The following is an 18801-nucleotide window of genomic DNA, read 5'->3' on the forward strand; positions in this document are numbered from 1 at the left end:
TGTTCTTTGATGAGAGAGAAAATGGGTGTAATAAATGATTGAATGTGTCCCTAAAATGGGGAAATATCTCCCTATTTATAGGGTCACTTTGGAAAAGTGCCCCTCCCTAGGTCACTCTGACCTAGGTTTTGTGGGTTGCGCCGCAATTACGGCTTTCTTGGGAATTGGGCCTTGAAGGCTGCAATTGTTTTGATGTATCTGAGGCTGCCACGTGTCAACTGCACTACACCAAAAACTAGATTAGAGATCGCAAAATATAGAACGGTTACCAAAGATAGGTGTTCTCCAGAAGAATATAGAACGTATTTATATAAAAGGCATTCTGTATGTAAATACATATGAAACGGTTAGCATAGTTAACCGTTCTCTATTTTTTTACTCTGAAATATCTTTAAAAAATAATTAATTATTATAGATGATATAGAACGGTCATCTTAACAACCGTTTTGTATTGTATTAATTAATTGTTTTTTTAATTATTAGGAGGAAAAAATATACATAGTAATAATTTGCCCAAATTAATTAAAGGCGGCTAAAATGAATTGAATAGCGCGCTCTCCTCTTATCACTTTCACTTTCACATTCTTTTATCACTTTCACTCTAACTAGGGGTGTACAAAAATTGGCCCGGACCTGAAACCGGACCTGAACCGACCTGAACCAGACCGGACCTGACCCGGACCTGTTGATTCAGGTCCGGTCCCGGTTCTTAAAAATCCAGGTTCCCGGTCCCGGTCCGGACCCGGTCCAAACCCGGGGTTTTCAGGTCCGGACTTGAAACCCGGGAAAATCGTAATTAAAAAAAAAAAAAAGAAGAAAACCAAACTCTGAAAAATTGAAACTGAGTTTTCGTGGACTTATTTGTATTTTCGGTGGACTCATTTGTATTTTTGGTGTTTGAGAATCGGGACTTTATAGACTTTATGTAGTTTTGTAATTGATAATTTTGGTTTGTATGTAATTATTAAATTATGCAACAGGTCTAAAAATCACAAAATAGGTCCATATGCAGGTCCAACAGGTTTTGTATTAAAAAAAAAAAACGAAAAAGACACAAAACAGGTCCATTCAGGTCCAAACCCGGACCGGACCTGATTTTTCAGGTCTGGCCCGAAACCGGACCTGTTAATTCAGGTCCGGTCCCCGGTCCTCATAATTACCCAATTCAGGTCCCCGTTCCAAACAGGTCCGGTCCAGGTCCGGTCCGGTTTTGGACCGGTGTACACCCCTAACTCTAACTATACCTTAAAAAAAAAATTTGAACTGCTTGTTTATTGCTTTCGTGAAACCTCCACCACTATCCTTTTGTCGCTGACTGTTCGCCGCACCGCTCCACTGCCGCACCACCGATCGCCGCACAACTTGTAAGCATTGCACCACTCCTCTGAGGTAGGTTCGAATCTTGTTATAGAGTAATTGAATTTTGATTATTTGTCAATTGAACTGCATGCATCATTCGAAATATAAAGGAAACATAATTAAATTAATAGTTTTCATCTATTAAATTAATTTGCAATTTGAATTTTAGGTGATTGAAAAAAAAAACTTCAAAGTTCTAGTTTTAAGGTTAAATTCAATCGATTGTTTGTATGCAAATATTTCAGTTGAATTGTGGTAAGTTCAATCAAATTACCCTTAATTTTGTCGAATTACATTTATTTCAATAGTAATAAAAATAATTTTAGCCAAATTAATCTTACCTAAGTTCAATTTAGAACCCTAATCAGATAAAGAAGGGGTAGGGGAAATTGATTACCACTGGACTATTGAATTGTGCTCTATTAATTTCAAATACCCTCAACCTTCCTTGAAAATTATGAAAATTTACATACTCATCTTCCCTTGTACTAATAATCTAATTTACTAGGATTGTTTTATGTAGAGTTTATAAATAAACGGCAAATGCAGTAAATATCTACTTTTCTTGGGCCTAAAGCTTCAATATGACAGTTTTCAGCTCAAGACACGACAATACAATTACTCAATATTCAGTTGTAGACAAATTTTACATTTATTTCCACAATTCCTACTTCGTTGTGTTACTGGATGCATTGCAGAATACAGTCCAGGACAGAGGTACTGTCAGTAGAATGTAAGTTGAACATATTCAATTTAGACCCAAATAAGAAAAGGCTCCATCATCATACAAGACAAATAATAAATTAGAGATCTAATGAAAGACCAAGGTGTCAAGATTGCATGAAAAGTCCAGAATAACAGCTATTAATCTAGTGATTATGTTATCATGTACAAGAAAAATAGCATATGTTCATCATTAAATCAACCAACATCTTATACTTTAGTAATTATAGAGCTTAAATAAATTGTTATTTACATGTAAAAGTGAGTTTATTAGGTTGTTTTTATTTACATTGTTGTAGGCATTAACTATTGTAGTGTATGTTAAAATTATATCCATAATTCTATAGCAGTTATCTTTGTGACTTGTGTGAGTTTATTTTTATTTTTAACTTTCTAGTTTGTAGAAATGGACCGAACTTGGATAACCACAAAAAAATTAGGGGATCCAGAATATGAAGTTGGAGTTATGGAATTTATTAAATTCGCTTTGGAAAATAATAGTGAAGGGCGTGATAAATTGCCATGTCCTTGTTACATCTGCCATAATCTTATGTATCACAAAGCTGATGTGATACTTAATCATTTGAGTAAAAGGCAATTTGATAGAACATATTTTTGCTGGCATCGTCATGGTGAGAAAAGGGAAGAATTTTCAAGCAAGGATGCTCAAGGCCATAATACCGATGAGGGTAACAAATTAGAGGACATGACGAGTCAATTCGTACACAGAGTAGATGATGATCTCAATGCGATGGAAGAAATGTTGAGTGATTCTGAGAAGCCTTTATATGAAGGGTGTAAGTACACAAAGCTATCAGCTTCACTTAAGATATACAGTTTGAAGGTGGGTCATAGTTGGACAGATAAGAGTTTTACAGCATTACTTAAGTTCTTGATAGATGTCCTTCCATCTGATAATGTTTTGCCAAAGAATACATACAGGGAAAAAAAAACATTATGCACAATGGGTTTGCGTTATGAAAAAATTCATGCGTGTCCTAACGATTGCATACTTTATCGAAATGAAAATGAATTAGCAAAGATTTGCCCAGAGTGTAATCTCTCAAGGTACAAGAAAAAGGAAGGAGTGCCAGCTAAGGTTTTGCGGTATTTTCCAATTATTTCTAGGTTTAAACGGATGTATTCAGACCCAGTAGATGCAGAGAAGTTGACATGGCATAAATTTGGTCGGAAAAAGGATGGGTTACTTAGACACCCGGATGACTCACCGCAATGGAGATTTATTGATGGACAATTCCCTGAATTTGGTAGTGAAGAACAAAACCTACGCCTTGGGTTGTCTACTGATGGTATGAATCCATATAGTTCCCTTAGTAGCATCCATAGTACATGGTCGGTCATGCTAGTGGCTTATAACTTACCTCCTTCATTATGCATGAAAAGAAAGTACATTATGTTTTCAAAGCTTATTCAACCAGGAAATGACATCGATGTGTATTTGGCAACTCTCATAGACGACTTAAAGTTGTTGTGGGAAGAAGGTGTAGAAGTGTTTGATGCTAATCGGAATGAAATGTTCAATTTAAGAGCAATGTTATTTTGCACCATACAAGATTATCCAGCATATGGTAATCTTTCTGGCTATTCTTTAAAAGGGGAAGGTGGTTGTCCTATATGTGAAGATGGTTGGAAAGGTAAATGGTTATCGGCATCTAGAAAGACTGTCTACTATGATCATCGTCCATTTCTTCCTTTGGATCATAAGTATCGTCGAATGAAGAAAGCTTTTAATGGGGAACAAAATTTTGAAATTCGCCCAAAAGTCTTTACTAGCCAAGAAGTATTTGAAAAGGTGAAAGACATTCAACTTACTTTTGGCATGTTAAAAAAAAAAAATAAATAAAGATTCCATTCCTAAGAAAGGGTACAAGAATGTATTTGATAGTTTGATTGGCACACTATTGAATATCTCTGGGAAGACAAAAGACGGTGTCAATGCTCGACTTGACTTGAAGGAAATGAATATGAGAAATGAGCTCCATGCCGTTGAGACTGGAAAACGGGACTATTTTCCACCTGCTGCTTATACACTGTCTCAGAAGGAGAAAGTTGAGCTTTGTGCATCCTTAGCCGGAGTTAAAGTGCCTGAGGGTTATTCTTCAAGCATTTCCTCTCTTGTTTCAATGGAGAATTTGAAACTCGTGGGTTTGAAGTCTCATGACTGCCATGTTCTTATGCAAGATCTCTTACCTATTGCTATTCGTTCAATTTTGCCAAAAAATGTACGATATGCCATTATCAGGTTATGTCTTTTCTTTAAGGTAATCTACAGTAAAGTCATCAATCCAAAAGATTTGGATTCCTTATAAACTGAAATTGCTGTAATTTTGTGTCAATTCGAGATGTACTTTCCCCTGGCTTTTTTTGATGTAATGAGCCCGTTCATTTGGTAAGGGAGATTAGATTTTGTGGTCCCGTGCACAATAGAGCTCAATGGGCCATTGAAAGACAAATGAAATCTTATAAGGGTTATGTTAAGAATGCGTATAGACCAGAGGCTTGTATCGCTGATAGAATGCTTTATGAGTTAGCTATGGAATACTGCCTTGAAAGTTTAGGAGATATGAGGACAATATGGATTTCTACTTCTCGACACAGTGACACACTTGAGGGTAAGGGAACCATAGGTCGTAGATAATTTTACTTGTCTCCTGAAAAGTGGCACATGGCCCACACATATATTATTTCCAATGAAGATGAAATTGCACCGTATATTAATAGACATATGACTTTTTTGAAGATGCATAATCGAAAGGCTACCTCCAAAGCTTTGGCTACTGAACAAAGTAAAACATTTCATCTTTGGCTCAAGGATCAAGTAATGAAAGAGATCAAAAATTCCCCACAAACTATTTCTGACCGACTTAGGAGTTTAGCTAATGGTCCTGATTTCTCTGCCTCATTTTTCTCTGGTTATGCCATTAATGGCTACACTTTTTATACTAGGGACCAAGATGATAAAAGCACTATGCAAAACAGCGGGGTATGTGTTGAAGCGGAAGCGATGCATTTGTCTAGTGTTAAAGATAATCGACTTGTTTATAGCAAAATGCAATACTATGGGGTAATTGAAGAGATATGTGAGTTGCATTATATGGGTTTTTCGATACCTATTTTTGGTTGCAAATGGGCTGACAATAATAACAATGTTGTATGCAATGGTTTAGGGCATACTATTATGAATCTCAACATGATAGGTCATACAAAAGACCCATACATTTTGGCTAGTCAAGCTAAACAAGTGTTTTATGTTACTGACCCGTGTGATAAAAGAAAATCAGTTGTTGTCACATCAAAATCTCGATATGTCATTGATGACAATGATGACAATATTTCTTATGAGGAGAGGTCTACCCCAAGTGAGGTACAAAATATGGATGATAGTCTTGATGATACAACAACATATATACGTAGTGATCATGAAGAAGGGATTTGGCATGACAATGAAAATAGTAATGCTAATAATCGACCTAAAAAGCGGCGTCGTACAGGTTATTATGCTACTAAAAATTCTGATTCTTGTGGTTCTTGTATTGAAATTTATAATTTGTTCTTGATATTAATAATAGACAAATGCTTTATTTTATTTGATTTTAATGACACTTCTTAGAGATGATTTCTAATATATTTGTATGTTTGCAGGTTGATGTCGAAAAAGAGAAAGCAAGCAAGTGCTAATGAGGCCTCTAAAACTGGCGAGGCTGAAGAATCCGTTGAGTGTGAGAATTGAAGGGGTCGTATAGTAGTTGTAGTAGTTCGAAAAGCAATTCTGAGTGGCGTCAAAATCCCCTTGGAATGGAATCACAATAAAGTGCCAATTGGGGAAAATAGATATATCTTTTCATCATACATTGGTGTAGTTGTTCGTGAAAGAGTGAATATCAATTATCGAGACTGGGAGGAAGTTCCGAAAGAAGTTATTGATGACCTCTTTAAATTCATTACGGTAAGATTAAAGGCTTTTTTATTAGTTCCATGATCATGAGTTAGAGGTGTAGTCCAGCATTGTTGGACTCCCTTTATATGCAAGAACTGATGTTGTGTTAATGATGCTGGACCCTTGTTGCATATGCTTCAGAGCATGCCTATACATACATACATGAAAATAAAACGTTGATACTCACGAGTCGTGGCAGATTTGGCAGTGGCATCTATTTTATCCCAAATGAAACATGAATAATTACCATAGGAAAAAGGCATAATTTTCAGTTTTTTTGTACTGTTTTATGTTTAACTCATATGCATATGTTTTAACAGTTTCCTTAAGTAATAATCAAGCTGCAGTGAAGTCAATAGAAAACAAATATGAATGGTACCAAGTAGTAGCATTGTGTTCTTGATTTACCTGAAAAGTCATATTTGGTGAACTTTCTTCAATATGTAAAGGCTTTTTGATTAGTTCCATGATCATGAGTTGGTTGCAGAATTATGTGACAGATTGAGTTAATAAAATAAAGTTCTATCCGTTTCATTCCTCAACTTATTTGCATTTAGTCCAATAAAAAAAATAAATCAGTTATCATTATCACAATGCATTCATCCTGACAACTTTGCTGTCAAATTTATGATTTTCAGCTGTTAATAAAATATAAGTACTTAATTTATGCTAGGGATTTTGAAATAGATTATATGTGATGAGGTTTATGCAAATCAAATAGTCTTTAGCAGGTGCTGAATGTCTGAGAGTTTAAATGTTAGCCCAACTTTGTTTTGACTGTCCTGTATTGTATCCTTCATTAATCACTCTGTCCCCCATAATTGTCTGGTTTTTGCTTTTTATGAATGCAAATTGTCATTAATTAATATTGGAGATTTAACCAATTAGGCTATGGAACAATGTTTTGATGGTAATGAGGAAAAAAATTGATTGGGCAAACTGACATTTTTTTACTAAAGAGGCAACCGTTTTAGACTAACTAAATTAAAGCTTCTTCTTGACTTCTTTGATTCAAAATTGTATGTTAAAGTGGCTGTAGACCCCATAAGCTAGACCAACTTTTGGATAGAAAGACATATCTTTTGTGGTTTCAGGCTTGCAGCTTTCAGATGCAACCCTAAAGTGATTATTACATAATCTTAGTAAATTAGTGATGTTTAAGTGTTAGGATTTTAGCCGTTTCAATTGAAAGAAAATGTTGGTTTTGTTTCTTGCTTTAGCATATGAAGTTACGGATTTTATTACTCCAACTTTTATGCTGCTTTACTGCAGTAAATGTGATTTTATGAATATATATAAATTGAGGATTGATTAACGGTGCAAGTTTATTCTTCTCAAAATATTGAATTTCATGGGTGAGGCTAATACATAGAGACTAGAGTCAAAATACGACAGACTTTGGAATAATTACGACACTTAACTTTTGGCTGCAAGTTGTGGATGTCCCTTATGAATAGGAAATTAGAGCATCTGTAACTCTATCCTTCTTTTCACCAACTTCAGCTTCACTAGCTCCTCTAATCTAGAAAGTTGTTGTCTTTAATATGAGTACTTAATACCAAAAAACATGTTAAAGGGGATGCATAATTGCAGTAAGCACAAAAAAGATTGACAATTCGAAAGCTTGCCTGAAATATATTCATCCATGCTCCAATTGTAGCAGCAACACGAGGAACATGCCTTTTATGCATGGCAAGCAATTTTAGAGCATCTGTTTGTGTTTGTTTGTGTTCATCCCACTTGTATGCTTATATGATGTTCTAACTCACAGAGTGAAGTATTACTGTGCTTGTTTGTGTTCATCCCACTTGTATGCTTATATGTAAAGAAGTATAGGAGGATATTGTGCATACGCATGTTGGGAACAAGCAGCAGGCTGCAGTTTTCTCTGTTGTCCAGTGTTGTGATAGGTGGGAACTAAAGGCTGCTGAAGCTAAAGCAAAGCTATCTGGTGGGGTTTACATCTTGCTAGAGAGGCTGGGCTGATGAAAATAATCATTGATGAAATTCTAGTTCTTTCCATTTCATCATTGATGATATTATTGATGTAGCTATTTCTGATTTATCTATATAATTTCTGCCTTGATGGGGTTCCTAAATTAAAAAAAAGCAAGATTGCAGTGTGGCTTCCAGAGAATGATCAAGCCTCACAAAAGCTTGTTTATTCGAACTTAGGTAATGTTTTGATATATGAATTTCAGTATTGTTATATCTGATATCTTTTATTTGAATTGTGTAGAGAGGATTTATAGTGCTGGAAGAACGTAGAAATTATGTATTAGGGAGAGCTTCAATCCGCTAGAGAGCTTTCAAGGCCAGATTAAGAAAGGATTGGATGTACGACACTAAGGGAGTAAATCCAAATGTGATTATAAAGAAGCCACCTTTGATATATCCATTTATAACACAAGCTGATTAGACCAAATTCATTGAAACATATACTGATGATGCGTTTAAGGTAATCTTTGAATTACAGCCTATAGCTAATCATAGTTGTGAAAAAACCTTTGAGAACTGGGAATTAATTGTTTGTACATTATTATATTGAAAGGAACTAAGTGACAAGAATTGAGAGAGGGCGAAAATGAATACTTCAAGCTATCGAGGAGGTCAAAAGGGTACTTGTATTATGAACAAGAGATTGTAAGTTTAGAAATGATTATTTTCTATTTTTTGTTGATTTTTTTAAGGAATAACATTAAATAATCAATTAAGGGATGACTTTTAGTTGTTAAATGGCATTGTGTTATCTGTATTGTCAGGCTGCTGAACTTCATAAACAAGGAGTGAAAGTTAGAGACGTGCCTCGACATTTGGTTTGGATAAGAGCTCATTCTAGACAAAAAGATGGTGCAATGACCTTTGACAATCCTGCTGATTTTGAAATAGCTCAAACAATTGTGAGTTTGTTTCTACTTTTTAATCAAATAAATTATTTGGCTATAATAGATTACACTGCCTTAATTAGGTTGCTTATTATTGATGTCAGAAGGCATTGGAGGCTCAAAAAAATCCAAGGAGAAATTGAGGCCACTGGCCGGAATGATATCCCAGCGAGAGCATTACAGAATCCTGAACATGGTGGTTGTGTTAGGGGCGTTGGGTCGGGTGTTACAGATAAGTTGTACTTTGGTTACAACAAACCAACACCACAAAGTCAATTGCAATCATATCTTAAGTGTCTCAAATCAAAATTAGAAAATGTGGTTAACACACAAAATTTCTTGTTGTCTTACTTAATGTCAAGTGGTCTGGTTAACGCGGAGCAATTAAAAGAACTTGGTGATTCAAATGCTAACCAAGTTGGCCACCAGTTAGCAGGTATTCAAGCTGGTGGATCTAGTGGCCAAGGTTTAGATGGCCTTGGTTTGGGTCGTGACAGTTGGCTTCAAGGTCTTTGCTTCCAACTTGCCTCAGAACAAAACAAAGTTACCCATCAGTTAGCAAGTTTCCAAAAGGGTGGTTTTGGTGGTGAACAGTTAGATGATCATTTAGATGTCTTTGGCTCTGAAGGTGACCAAGGGGTTCGAGGTTTCAACTTCCAAGAGAAGAATGTTGAAGCATTTGAGGTTCAACCCGAGCCATACCATGTTGCGTGGCCTAAGGAGGGATATGTGCCAGAATGTACTCAATAATGAACAAGACATTACTGGCCAACCATTTCCATAGGTAACATTATTTCCTAATACTTATGTGTTTGATGTAAGTACATATATCCTATATTCTTCTAATGGTGTTACATTATAGACTACTACATCTTGTCAATCCACAAAAGGTTTATTTATACCATAATCCATATTTAGGGAGTTGATAGTCTTTGTTCCTTGGCAATTAAGAGTGACAAAGGGGTCGATATAGTTGATATTGGAGAAGTGTATATTGGGATAGAAGGAGAAGTTGTCAAGCATCATTTCAAGCCCGTCCCAAGTGGTCATTGTCGAGTTTGTGTTAAAGAAGAAATCAACCCAAATGCACTTCTGCCATGTCTTTAAGGGGAGATAAGATTCATTTGTCAAACTTTAAATTATTATTTAATATAGCCTTCTCACTTGGTTTTTCTATAAAGAAGGTAAAATTCAGTTTTAAATTATAATCATCTGTCACATTATATAATACGATCATCTTTTTTTTTTTTTTTTCTTGTGATTATATGACAAGGCTGATAAGCAAGTCCCTAAAGAAATCGCTGCACCATCTCCACACTCGCCATCATCACAATCATCATGCACTCGAAAGTACACAATAACTCATGCTGATAAGTTGAAGTTGACTTCTAATTTGGTTCGAGTATTTAAGGATGTGGCTATTGCAATTAAAACGAGCGGTAAAACCAAATCTTGTACAGTTTTGGCTAGAGTGTTTCAAAATGAGCAATGTGTTACCCTTGATTATGAAGACATGCTTAACTGGTGCTTCCAAAGAGAGATATAATCGTCACACATGTCAATTTTAATGATGTAAGTGTTGTATCCTTTGCCATTTCTAGGTTAAATTTATAACGCTTTTTGATTAATGAGCTAATAAATTTGAAAAAATATTTGATATGAAAGGTATATGAGTGAGATTGTTCATACAGAAGGAATCTCAGGGTTGTATGGATTTTGTGATTGCAACTATCTATCCCCGTATGCTCCAACTGTGGAAAAAGACAATGACCGATGTGACTATCTAGCTAGGCTATTTTCATGTAATGATGGCAAAAACAAAAATCAGCTCTTCTTTGCCCCGTATTATGAGGAGTAAGTGCATATGAGTCTATCACATATTTTTTATCAGTTTTATTTCTAATTCCTTTTAAACATTCATTATTGCACTTGAATTATATTGTTTTAATCAATATAGTGGACATTGGATGTTGGCTGTTATTTGTCCATGGGTTGGTTTGGTGCATTTGCTAGATCCCGCGCGAGTAAAAGATGAACCTCCCAAATTTGCTCAAACAATAATCAACAAGTATGTGCTAGATTACTTATTTTGTTACATATTAACTTCTTTTTATGAAAGTATTTCAATACTATTACTCTAATATTTTGATAATTACGTAGGGCAATGATCAATTTTAGCACCGAACATCGAAAGGATATCACAAAAATAAAGAAGAAACCTTACATTAAATGGTTAAGCATAGAGGTATTTGTATCTTTAATTTAATTTTGCAATGCTTATTACATAATATATGTTAATACATTATATATAACTAGGAGTTTGATTTAACCCTCCCCCTTTTTTTGGTTTGGATTAGTGTCCTCGTCAAGCTACTGCCTTTAGTGATAGTGGATATTACGTTTGTCGCTACATGATTGAGACAATTGAAACTAGGCAAATGATCATCCCCGACAAGATACGACATTTAGTTTTAATGTATTTTGAGTAGCTGATGCACACATCTGACTATACTCTCTAAAATTTGTAGTTTTTGCACAATTATGCTCTCTAAAATTACTGTTGGGCCCTACAATGGTGGGTCTAGGGTTGTTTTGAGATTTTATTTGTTGGGTTTTGATGGGAAATTTGTGAATGTACCTCAGGTTTTTTGTAGTCAAAATGGGGTTAGCTTTGATAGGAAATTGGGTGTGATTGTGGATGTAAGTCATGGGATGAAAATTATGATTTCTGGGTCGATTAATTATTTGGCTTTGTACTCAGCTTCAGGGGGGAAAGTATGGGTTTTTAGGGTGAAATTGATTGGGGATGGGAGGAGTTTGATGTTAGTGAAGTGTGCTGTGATTGATTGTAGGTTCCAAATTTCGTCGATTTGCCTTTCGTTTGGGTTTTTGATCTTGGGGGAGATGAGAGGAGTTCGGGTTTTTCCATTGCGTGTATTGGTGAAAGGGAGGGTTGGAAGTAAAAGGAGGTTAACTGTAGCGAGAGGGAAGGGTGAAAATTCCAATGCCGAGGAGCGGGAGGTTAGTGTGAAAGCCGAGGGGCGGAATTCCACTGTGCCGAATTGGGATTTTACAGACCCCTCAGCTCCTGCAAGTACTGACCCTTTAGTAGTAGTAGTAGGTTCAGACTTTCTATAAGGGTATGGTTTCTTAGCAGCAGCAGCAACTGGTTGTGTTACATCATTAAGCACTAATCCAATACCGCCTTTGGACTGTGGAAGTGTGTACAAAACCTCTTCAAAACCGTCGTCTTTCCAGTACACTTTAGGCCTATACGAGGTAAGGTGTGCATTTGATAGTTGCAACTTTAATGTATCAGTGGCAGTATATGATGAGGTGAGATAGAGGATTCTCATCCTCTGTTTTTTTTTTTTTGTTTTTTCAAAGGGATTTTCTCATAAGTGGGAGTGGGACACCCATTTTTTGGCTTCATTTTCGTAGCTTTAATGTATCAGTGGCAGTAGATGTGCATTTTAAATCAATAAAGTTATTGATTGTATTAGTGGCAGTAGGTATATTTAGCTAATTGCTTATTTTTTTAACTAGAAGAGTTTGGTTATATTAAATCGAACTTGTGTCTGAATGCTAAGCTAGTTAACATGAATAGTAGTGCTAAGGGAATTCAATTATAACTGTAATGATATTGATGGCACATAAAGTGATAAAATTATTATTATTATTTGAAATTTGTTACTTCTTTGTATTCCGAATCTTTTCTGTTGTTATCATGACTTCATGAGATATTGTGTAAATGCTTGCAAGATCTGTTACTCTTGCTTGTTTGGTTGTGCCTTGTTGGCAACTTCGGATGTATACCTATTGTAGAGAATATTTCAAGCGTTATCTCTATATTGAACCCCGCTGTGATCATACACTAAAGTACGGTGGCGTCCAAAGGGAAAGAAGATAGAGCAAAAGAATCGCCAACAAGTTATAGGAACTTGTAAACCGTTCACAAGGTGAAAGTTACACCCCTTAACGATCCAAGAGATCGTCACCTACAATAGGTCTGGAACCATGACTGGTAGTTCGGGGATGAAGGTACAAATCCAGCCTAAAAGAGATTGAAGCTGCCCTAATAATAGGCCTCTACTTTGTTCTTCTCGTATTCATGTGCACTTTCTGACTAACATGCAATCAATAGGATTAACCCTAAACCTGTTTAATCTATGTTGGTTGAATATTAATGCAGAAATAAACCTATTATTGGCGATTACTTGAATTATAATCAAATTAACCTTAAACAAGATTATTAATTATCTTATTAAGCGTGATTACAAGTACCAATTTCCTTTAACAAGTATAAAAGGTGTGATCAAGCAATAACAATAAATCAAGCAACATAATAATAAAAATAATAATAAAAATCATCATAAAATTATAATCATAATAATGATTGTAATCATAATGATAATAATAATAATCATAATAATTAAAATAATCATGTTAAAGCATAATAATAGCAAGATCCTAGGCATGATACTAACAAGATTAATAACAAACCATAGCATGTCACTAAGTAATAAAGATCAAAGCTTTAACGCTAATATGATACTAACGATCATAAATATTAGGAAGAATATAAAAGGCATCATACTTTTAATCATACTTAATATTAAAGTTACCCTAGACAAGATATTAAGAAGATCAAAACGCCCTAACATAACACTAGGAATCATAATAACAATCTAAGCATGATCATAATACCAATAAATCAATTAAAGCACTTACTTGGATGCCTCTTATCTCTTTCTAATAACAAAATACACACGTTAGTAACTTCAAGGAAAATAATAAACAAAACAATTAAATTAAATAATTGAAATAGAGATTTGGGACCAAACCCTCATAAATTAAAACCTTTCACTTCTAGGGCGAAGACAACTTCGAATAATGCTAGGTGTATCTAGGTCTTGTAAGTGCGGAATTTTGTAAAAAGGGGTTGGTTTAGAAAAGAGAGAAAGAAAGCTTTAGCTTTGAGAGAGAAGAGAATTAGAAAGAATAAGAATTGATGATTGTAGATGATTGTTGACGGAGTTTTAAGGAAGCTATTTATAGAGAAAATTAGCCAAAAAGATAAAAAATCGAACCATAGTTATGACGTGAAAAAACGGAGTTAGCGCCAAACGCTGACATTAGCGCCAGACGCTAATGCTAGCGCCAGGCGCCAAGCTTAGCGCCAGGCGCTTATGCTGGCGTTAGGCGCTAATCAGGTTTTTGATGCGTTTTCTAAAACCTGATAGAATTTAACCGTACAGGAGGATAAAATCGTATTTTCCTAAAAACAGTCTTTTATTCTGATTAAAACTCTAAAAAGTCAACAAAAGTCAATTTATCAATGCTAATTGAATTAGGAATGAAAAGAACCTTCTAGAAGAATCTAGAAGACTAGAACCATTCCTAATTGCATTAGGAATGATAAATCCATATTAGGCCCTCCCCCTAGATCATTGGGCCGCATATAAGGTTCAAACCGGGCCCAGTTTAGTAATTTGACCATAACTTCCTCAATATTCATCGGAATTGGGCTTATAATATATCGTTGGAAAGCTCTTTTCAAGCCCAATCCAACTACACTACTATTGGACCCATATCATGGACCAACCAAACTGGATTGGCTGTTTTCTTAAAATAGGTTTTAAAAAACAGAGAGAAAAGAAAAGAAATTAAAACTATCCGCAACACTACACCTTCCACACTTTCACTTCATTCGATTATGATTCAACGTGAAAGGTACTCATCACCGGTTTTGGTTTTGGGGAGACACAAATGGGTGTCTACAGAAGCCCCCACTTTGACTGAGTTTGGAGAAATGCCTGTTTTGAAAACAAAAGTCAAAGTATCGATAGGGACGGAGAATGATTCAGAACGTTATGCTATCCTAAACCATTCTTGTAACGCCAATACCTGCAAAACTAGCGTTAGTTAAACAGATAAAAGAGTTAAGAAACGCGTATCTTGCACCGTCGAGCACGCGTCTCTGAAAGTAATCGATTTGTTGCTGTATTTCTGTATTTTTGACGACCTCCTGCAAGCTAGAGAATGCTGCCTGAAGACTGCCACGCTTGTAACTGTCTCCAATTCCGCCATTATAGACTTCTGCAAGCTAGTGAGCCCCATCAAAGATTTCTTTGCTTGAAACGACCTTCTAGCACTTTGTGACCATCTTCCGCAAGCCAGGGAACACGATCGAAGACAACTTCGCTTAAAATCACCTCCAGTTGTTTGTGACAACTCTCCGTAAGCTAGGGAACGCTGCCGAAGATATCCTTGCTTGAAGCTATCCTCATTTGTTGCGATAACATTCCGAAGAAAATTACTGAAGACCTACGCTTATCGATCTTTAAAAGCTCGCTTGAACTTTGCTTCCGTTATGCCAGTACGTCGGTGTTTTTACTGCTTTTAAGCCTGTATGTCAGTGCCGTTTGCTGAATTTTGAACCAGTATGTCGGTGCCTTGCTGAATGAACCAGTATGTCGGTGCTTTGTAATGAGCCAATGCTTAGGCGTTTTAAGCTAAGTGAGACGATCACTCATCAGGTCGATCACTTTATGTAATTGTAATCAAGCCGATTACTAAAAATCATACCAATTTCTTAGAGGGGCTAACTGGCGTACCAAAGAGCCTAAAATATATTGCAAGAGGTTGAAATAACCGTACTAAGTGGCTGAACAGTCTGGCGCCGCTGAAATATTGCTAGCGTCGCATATTTGGCTGTAGCGCCAGACACTGGTACTAGCGCCAGACGATAAGCCATATCAACTGACGCCAAGGTCTGTCGCTTGGCGCTAGAGTCGGGTTTTCCATAAATATCCTTCTCTTCTTCATTTCCGCTGCTGCTGCTTGCGTTTTTGCTCGGTGAATTGCTCAGAACTTCATTTGACTCGTTCTTGCTCGTTTCTCAACCGAATTCGCTCAAATTTGTTGCAAATCAAAGCTTATTCCATCCATTTTCCTGATCTATGTAAGTTTCCTCCAAACTCACGCCGGTTTTAATGAATTTCGCATGTATTTGTTTACAAATTTCTTGAAAATTCGAAATTTAAATTGCTAAATTCTCTTTGTTTATCAAATTTTATGCCATGAAATTGCTTGATTATGTTTATATATTTCTTTGGGAGTAATTTGAGACTTGTTTGACTCAATTTGGTGAAGAAACGAACAAATCACCATTGTTGGACCACTTAAGGTCGGGTAGACAATGTGGCTTGTTCTTGACGTTTTTGCTAGCAATTCTTGTCCAATTTGTCACAATAATTACTATAGTATTGCAAGAAATTATTTTAATGCTTTGAAAAATGCCGTGTATGCTCAATTTGAATTTGTGCTCTGTTTTAGTACTACGTACTCTGTTTTTTGCGAACATAGTATCATGCGGCTAGGCGAACCTTAGATACTATAGAACTTTAATTTATGATGATTTTGCGCAATGTAGCATAGCTAGATAGAAAGGTTCGGGTTCGCGGTCCCGAGACGTTCGACGGGAGTATGAGCCCGTAGAGGACGACGCTGATCCGTCCACTTCACTCGGCCGACTCCTTGAGTGGGATGAGCGGACCTTGTACTTCTATCCCGTCCACCACATTTCTGAGAGGGTGAGACGGGGCATCACAGTTGGGAGGACGTGCTGCCATGGTTCCAGTTGCGACACCTTGGGCGACCTGTACAAGATGTACATCGCCAATGACGTCGAGGCGAGACTTCTATGCGAGTCTTGCGGACTGACTGCACTCTTCGAGACCTCTGAGGCCATGATTGCCTCTAGCGGGGGTCACCATGTGGTTCGTGCTCTGGTGGAGTTCTTTTGGGACACTACCAACAGTTTCCACTTCCCTTGGGGTGAGATGATGGTCACCCCGACCGACTTCAGTCTCATTACAGGACTCGAGTTTAGCTTTGTGGCACTGCCGCTCGACGAAAAGATCAACGTCTTTTCTCTCGAGGACGAGGAGCTGTTGGGTTCGATTATTGTTCGGGCTCGAGCTGAGGTGGAGTCGACTCAGTTTAGCGCGAGATGGATTTGCCGGTCGACTCTAGCACCGACTTTTGATGACGATGCGACTACCCGAGAGCAGCAGATTGCGCATCTTTGTACTCATCTTGCTGTTAGGGTCGTTCTCCCCTGACAAGGGTAGTAGAGCGCTGCTTTACTACCTTCCTACTGTCCGTGATCTACACCAGATCGGGACTTACGCCTGGGCCAGCTTGGCTTATGCTCACTTCATCCGAGCGTTGCGGGACTCATGTCGACATCGGTCCTTCACGGGGAACGTTTCTCTATCTACCTTTTGGAGGGTTGTAGAGATATACTTTATCTCCTGTAAAGTTTAGCTCTAAGCTTTAGTTTGCACTCGCTAATAATTTTTGCGTTTTGTAGATCTGGTTCTACGAGTACTTTCCCTCAACTGCGCCGGCGAGACCGTCGCCGCGCAGGTTTCTAGTGAGTGGTTCCTGGGGAAGCCTCTGTGTGGGGATGTCCACTGCTTATGTCCGATATAGGATCATCTCGGTATGGTTCTTTATATATTTGAAGATTTTGTGATACCTTTGATAGATTCTTGTCTGATAGACGTTCTTTGCAGGAGCTTGACGTGCTGTACCGACCGTGGATCGACTTGGCTATCCCTGGGCTAGCCGCTTAGTATTCTGCTGAGCGTCGCTATTTCTTGGGGACATAATGAGCGATCACGTATCTTGGAGAGAGAGTGGCTATTCAACATTCCTCGAACACTTATGTTGTTCCTGCTCCTCCACCGCGTCACATGTTTAATACCGCAAGGTTGGTGAGCATGTCAGAAGGAGCTGGTACCCCTTGGCGATCTTACACGATCCTTGAGCGGTGCTATGAGGAGGAGTTACTGCCGTTGTTAGCTTCAGTCCTTGTACCGGCTTAGGAGGTGGCGGTATGATTTTTAGTTTTTTACTTTTCGTTAAGTAGCCCCCAAGTAATGCTTTACAGATTTTGACTTGTTTTTTCAGGGTGGACCTGCTGAGTTCGTGCCACCTCATATGTCCATCCACTACCAGGGGACATATGGCCCGATTGAGGAGATGATTCCTCTTGCTCCTGAGGGCGAGCGCTTTGTGGAGCAGTCGATTCCTCGTCACCAGACTCGGGTAAGCTTATTTATTTGCAACTTTTGTCCATATATGTTATGCATGTTTACTGAGTTACTTCTTTGACATTTCTCACGCGAGGTGGTCTCGGCGATGGCACGATGCATAGATGCCTTTCGGAGCCAGCTCGTCCGGATGAGAAATGTCGCTACATGTCGTCGAGACGACGCCGTTCAGGAGGTAGCTTCCTTTCTTATGTTTTTGCATTACCGCTTCTATTTTGCATATTTCTGATCTTGGTTTCTTTTGCAGGGTCAGCCCATTCCTTCTCGTACCCGTACGAGACCTGAGGTGCGGAGGGAACCGACGAGGTCTAGCTCGAGACGTCGTCGCACTGGTTCAGGTGGTCGGGGCGGTAGTTCCGAGGCTGCCTCTTCAGGTTGATGGAGGGGCTCATGCTCTTCATCCGAGGGTGCACATGCTTCATCGGTAGGCCAGGGAGAGGCTACCTCGGCTCTTAGAGGTGGTGGGATGTACGAGGTCGGCTCGTCATCACAGCAACCTTAGCCTTAGGTTGATCTTGGGTGGACGGAACTTGTGCTGAGTTTTCCATCTCAACCTCAGACCGGAGCAGGAGCTGGAGCTGGTGGGGAGGTTACTCCTCATACGATGCAATTTTATGAGATGATGGGTGTAAGTCCCCCGGCGCCGAAGTTTGTTCCTGTGCTTATTATTTTATTTTGACTTTGTATAGAACTTTGCCTTTATTTATACTCATTATTTAGACATGCTTGTATATACATATTACTTATGAGTTTA

The 18801-nt window shown here is 37.7% G+C and overlaps 1 protein-coding gene across 5 annotated transcripts; it reads left to right on the forward strand.

Annotated features, from left to right (window-relative positions):
- The first annotated feature begins 1188 nt into the window (after positions 1 to 1188).
- Positions 1189 to 17945, forward strand: LOC110700129. 5 transcript variants are annotated; one of them, XR_002507137.1, is made up of 13 exons: positions 1189 to 1389; positions 5746 to 6049; positions 8280 to 8498; positions 8592 to 8683; positions 8803 to 8940; positions 9030 to 9709; positions 9844 to 10497; positions 10591 to 10779; positions 10883 to 10993; positions 11086 to 11170; positions 17303 to 17434; positions 17508 to 17828; positions 17905 to 17945. XR_002507137.1 is itself a non-coding variant. In XM_021877620.1 (12 exons), the coding sequence occupies exons 7-12, from the start codon at positions 10481 to 10483 to the stop codon at positions 17565 to 17567; spliced, it is 594 nt and encodes a 197-aa protein (XP_021733312.1). In that variant the 5' UTR covers positions 1189 to 1389; positions 5746 to 6049; positions 8280 to 8498; positions 8592 to 8683; positions 8803 to 8940; positions 9030 to 9709; positions 9844 to 10480; the 3' UTR covers positions 17568 to 17943. The 5 variants fall into 5 exon arrangements, 1 of the variants encoding a protein (XP_021733312.1); XR_002507138.1 differs by having other exon boundaries at positions 9033 to 9709; positions 17508 to 17942; XR_002507141.1 differs by having other exon boundaries at positions 10199 to 10497; positions 17508 to 17941.
- Positions 17946 to 18801: the final 856 nt, after the last annotated feature.

This window comes from Chenopodium quinoa, unplaced genomic scaffold, assembly GCF_001683475.1.
Source record: "Chenopodium quinoa cultivar QQ74 unplaced genomic scaffold, ASM168347v1, whole genome shotgun sequence".
Classification (NCBI taxonomy): Eukaryota; Viridiplantae; Streptophyta; class Magnoliopsida; order Caryophyllales; family Amaranthaceae; genus Chenopodium; species Chenopodium quinoa.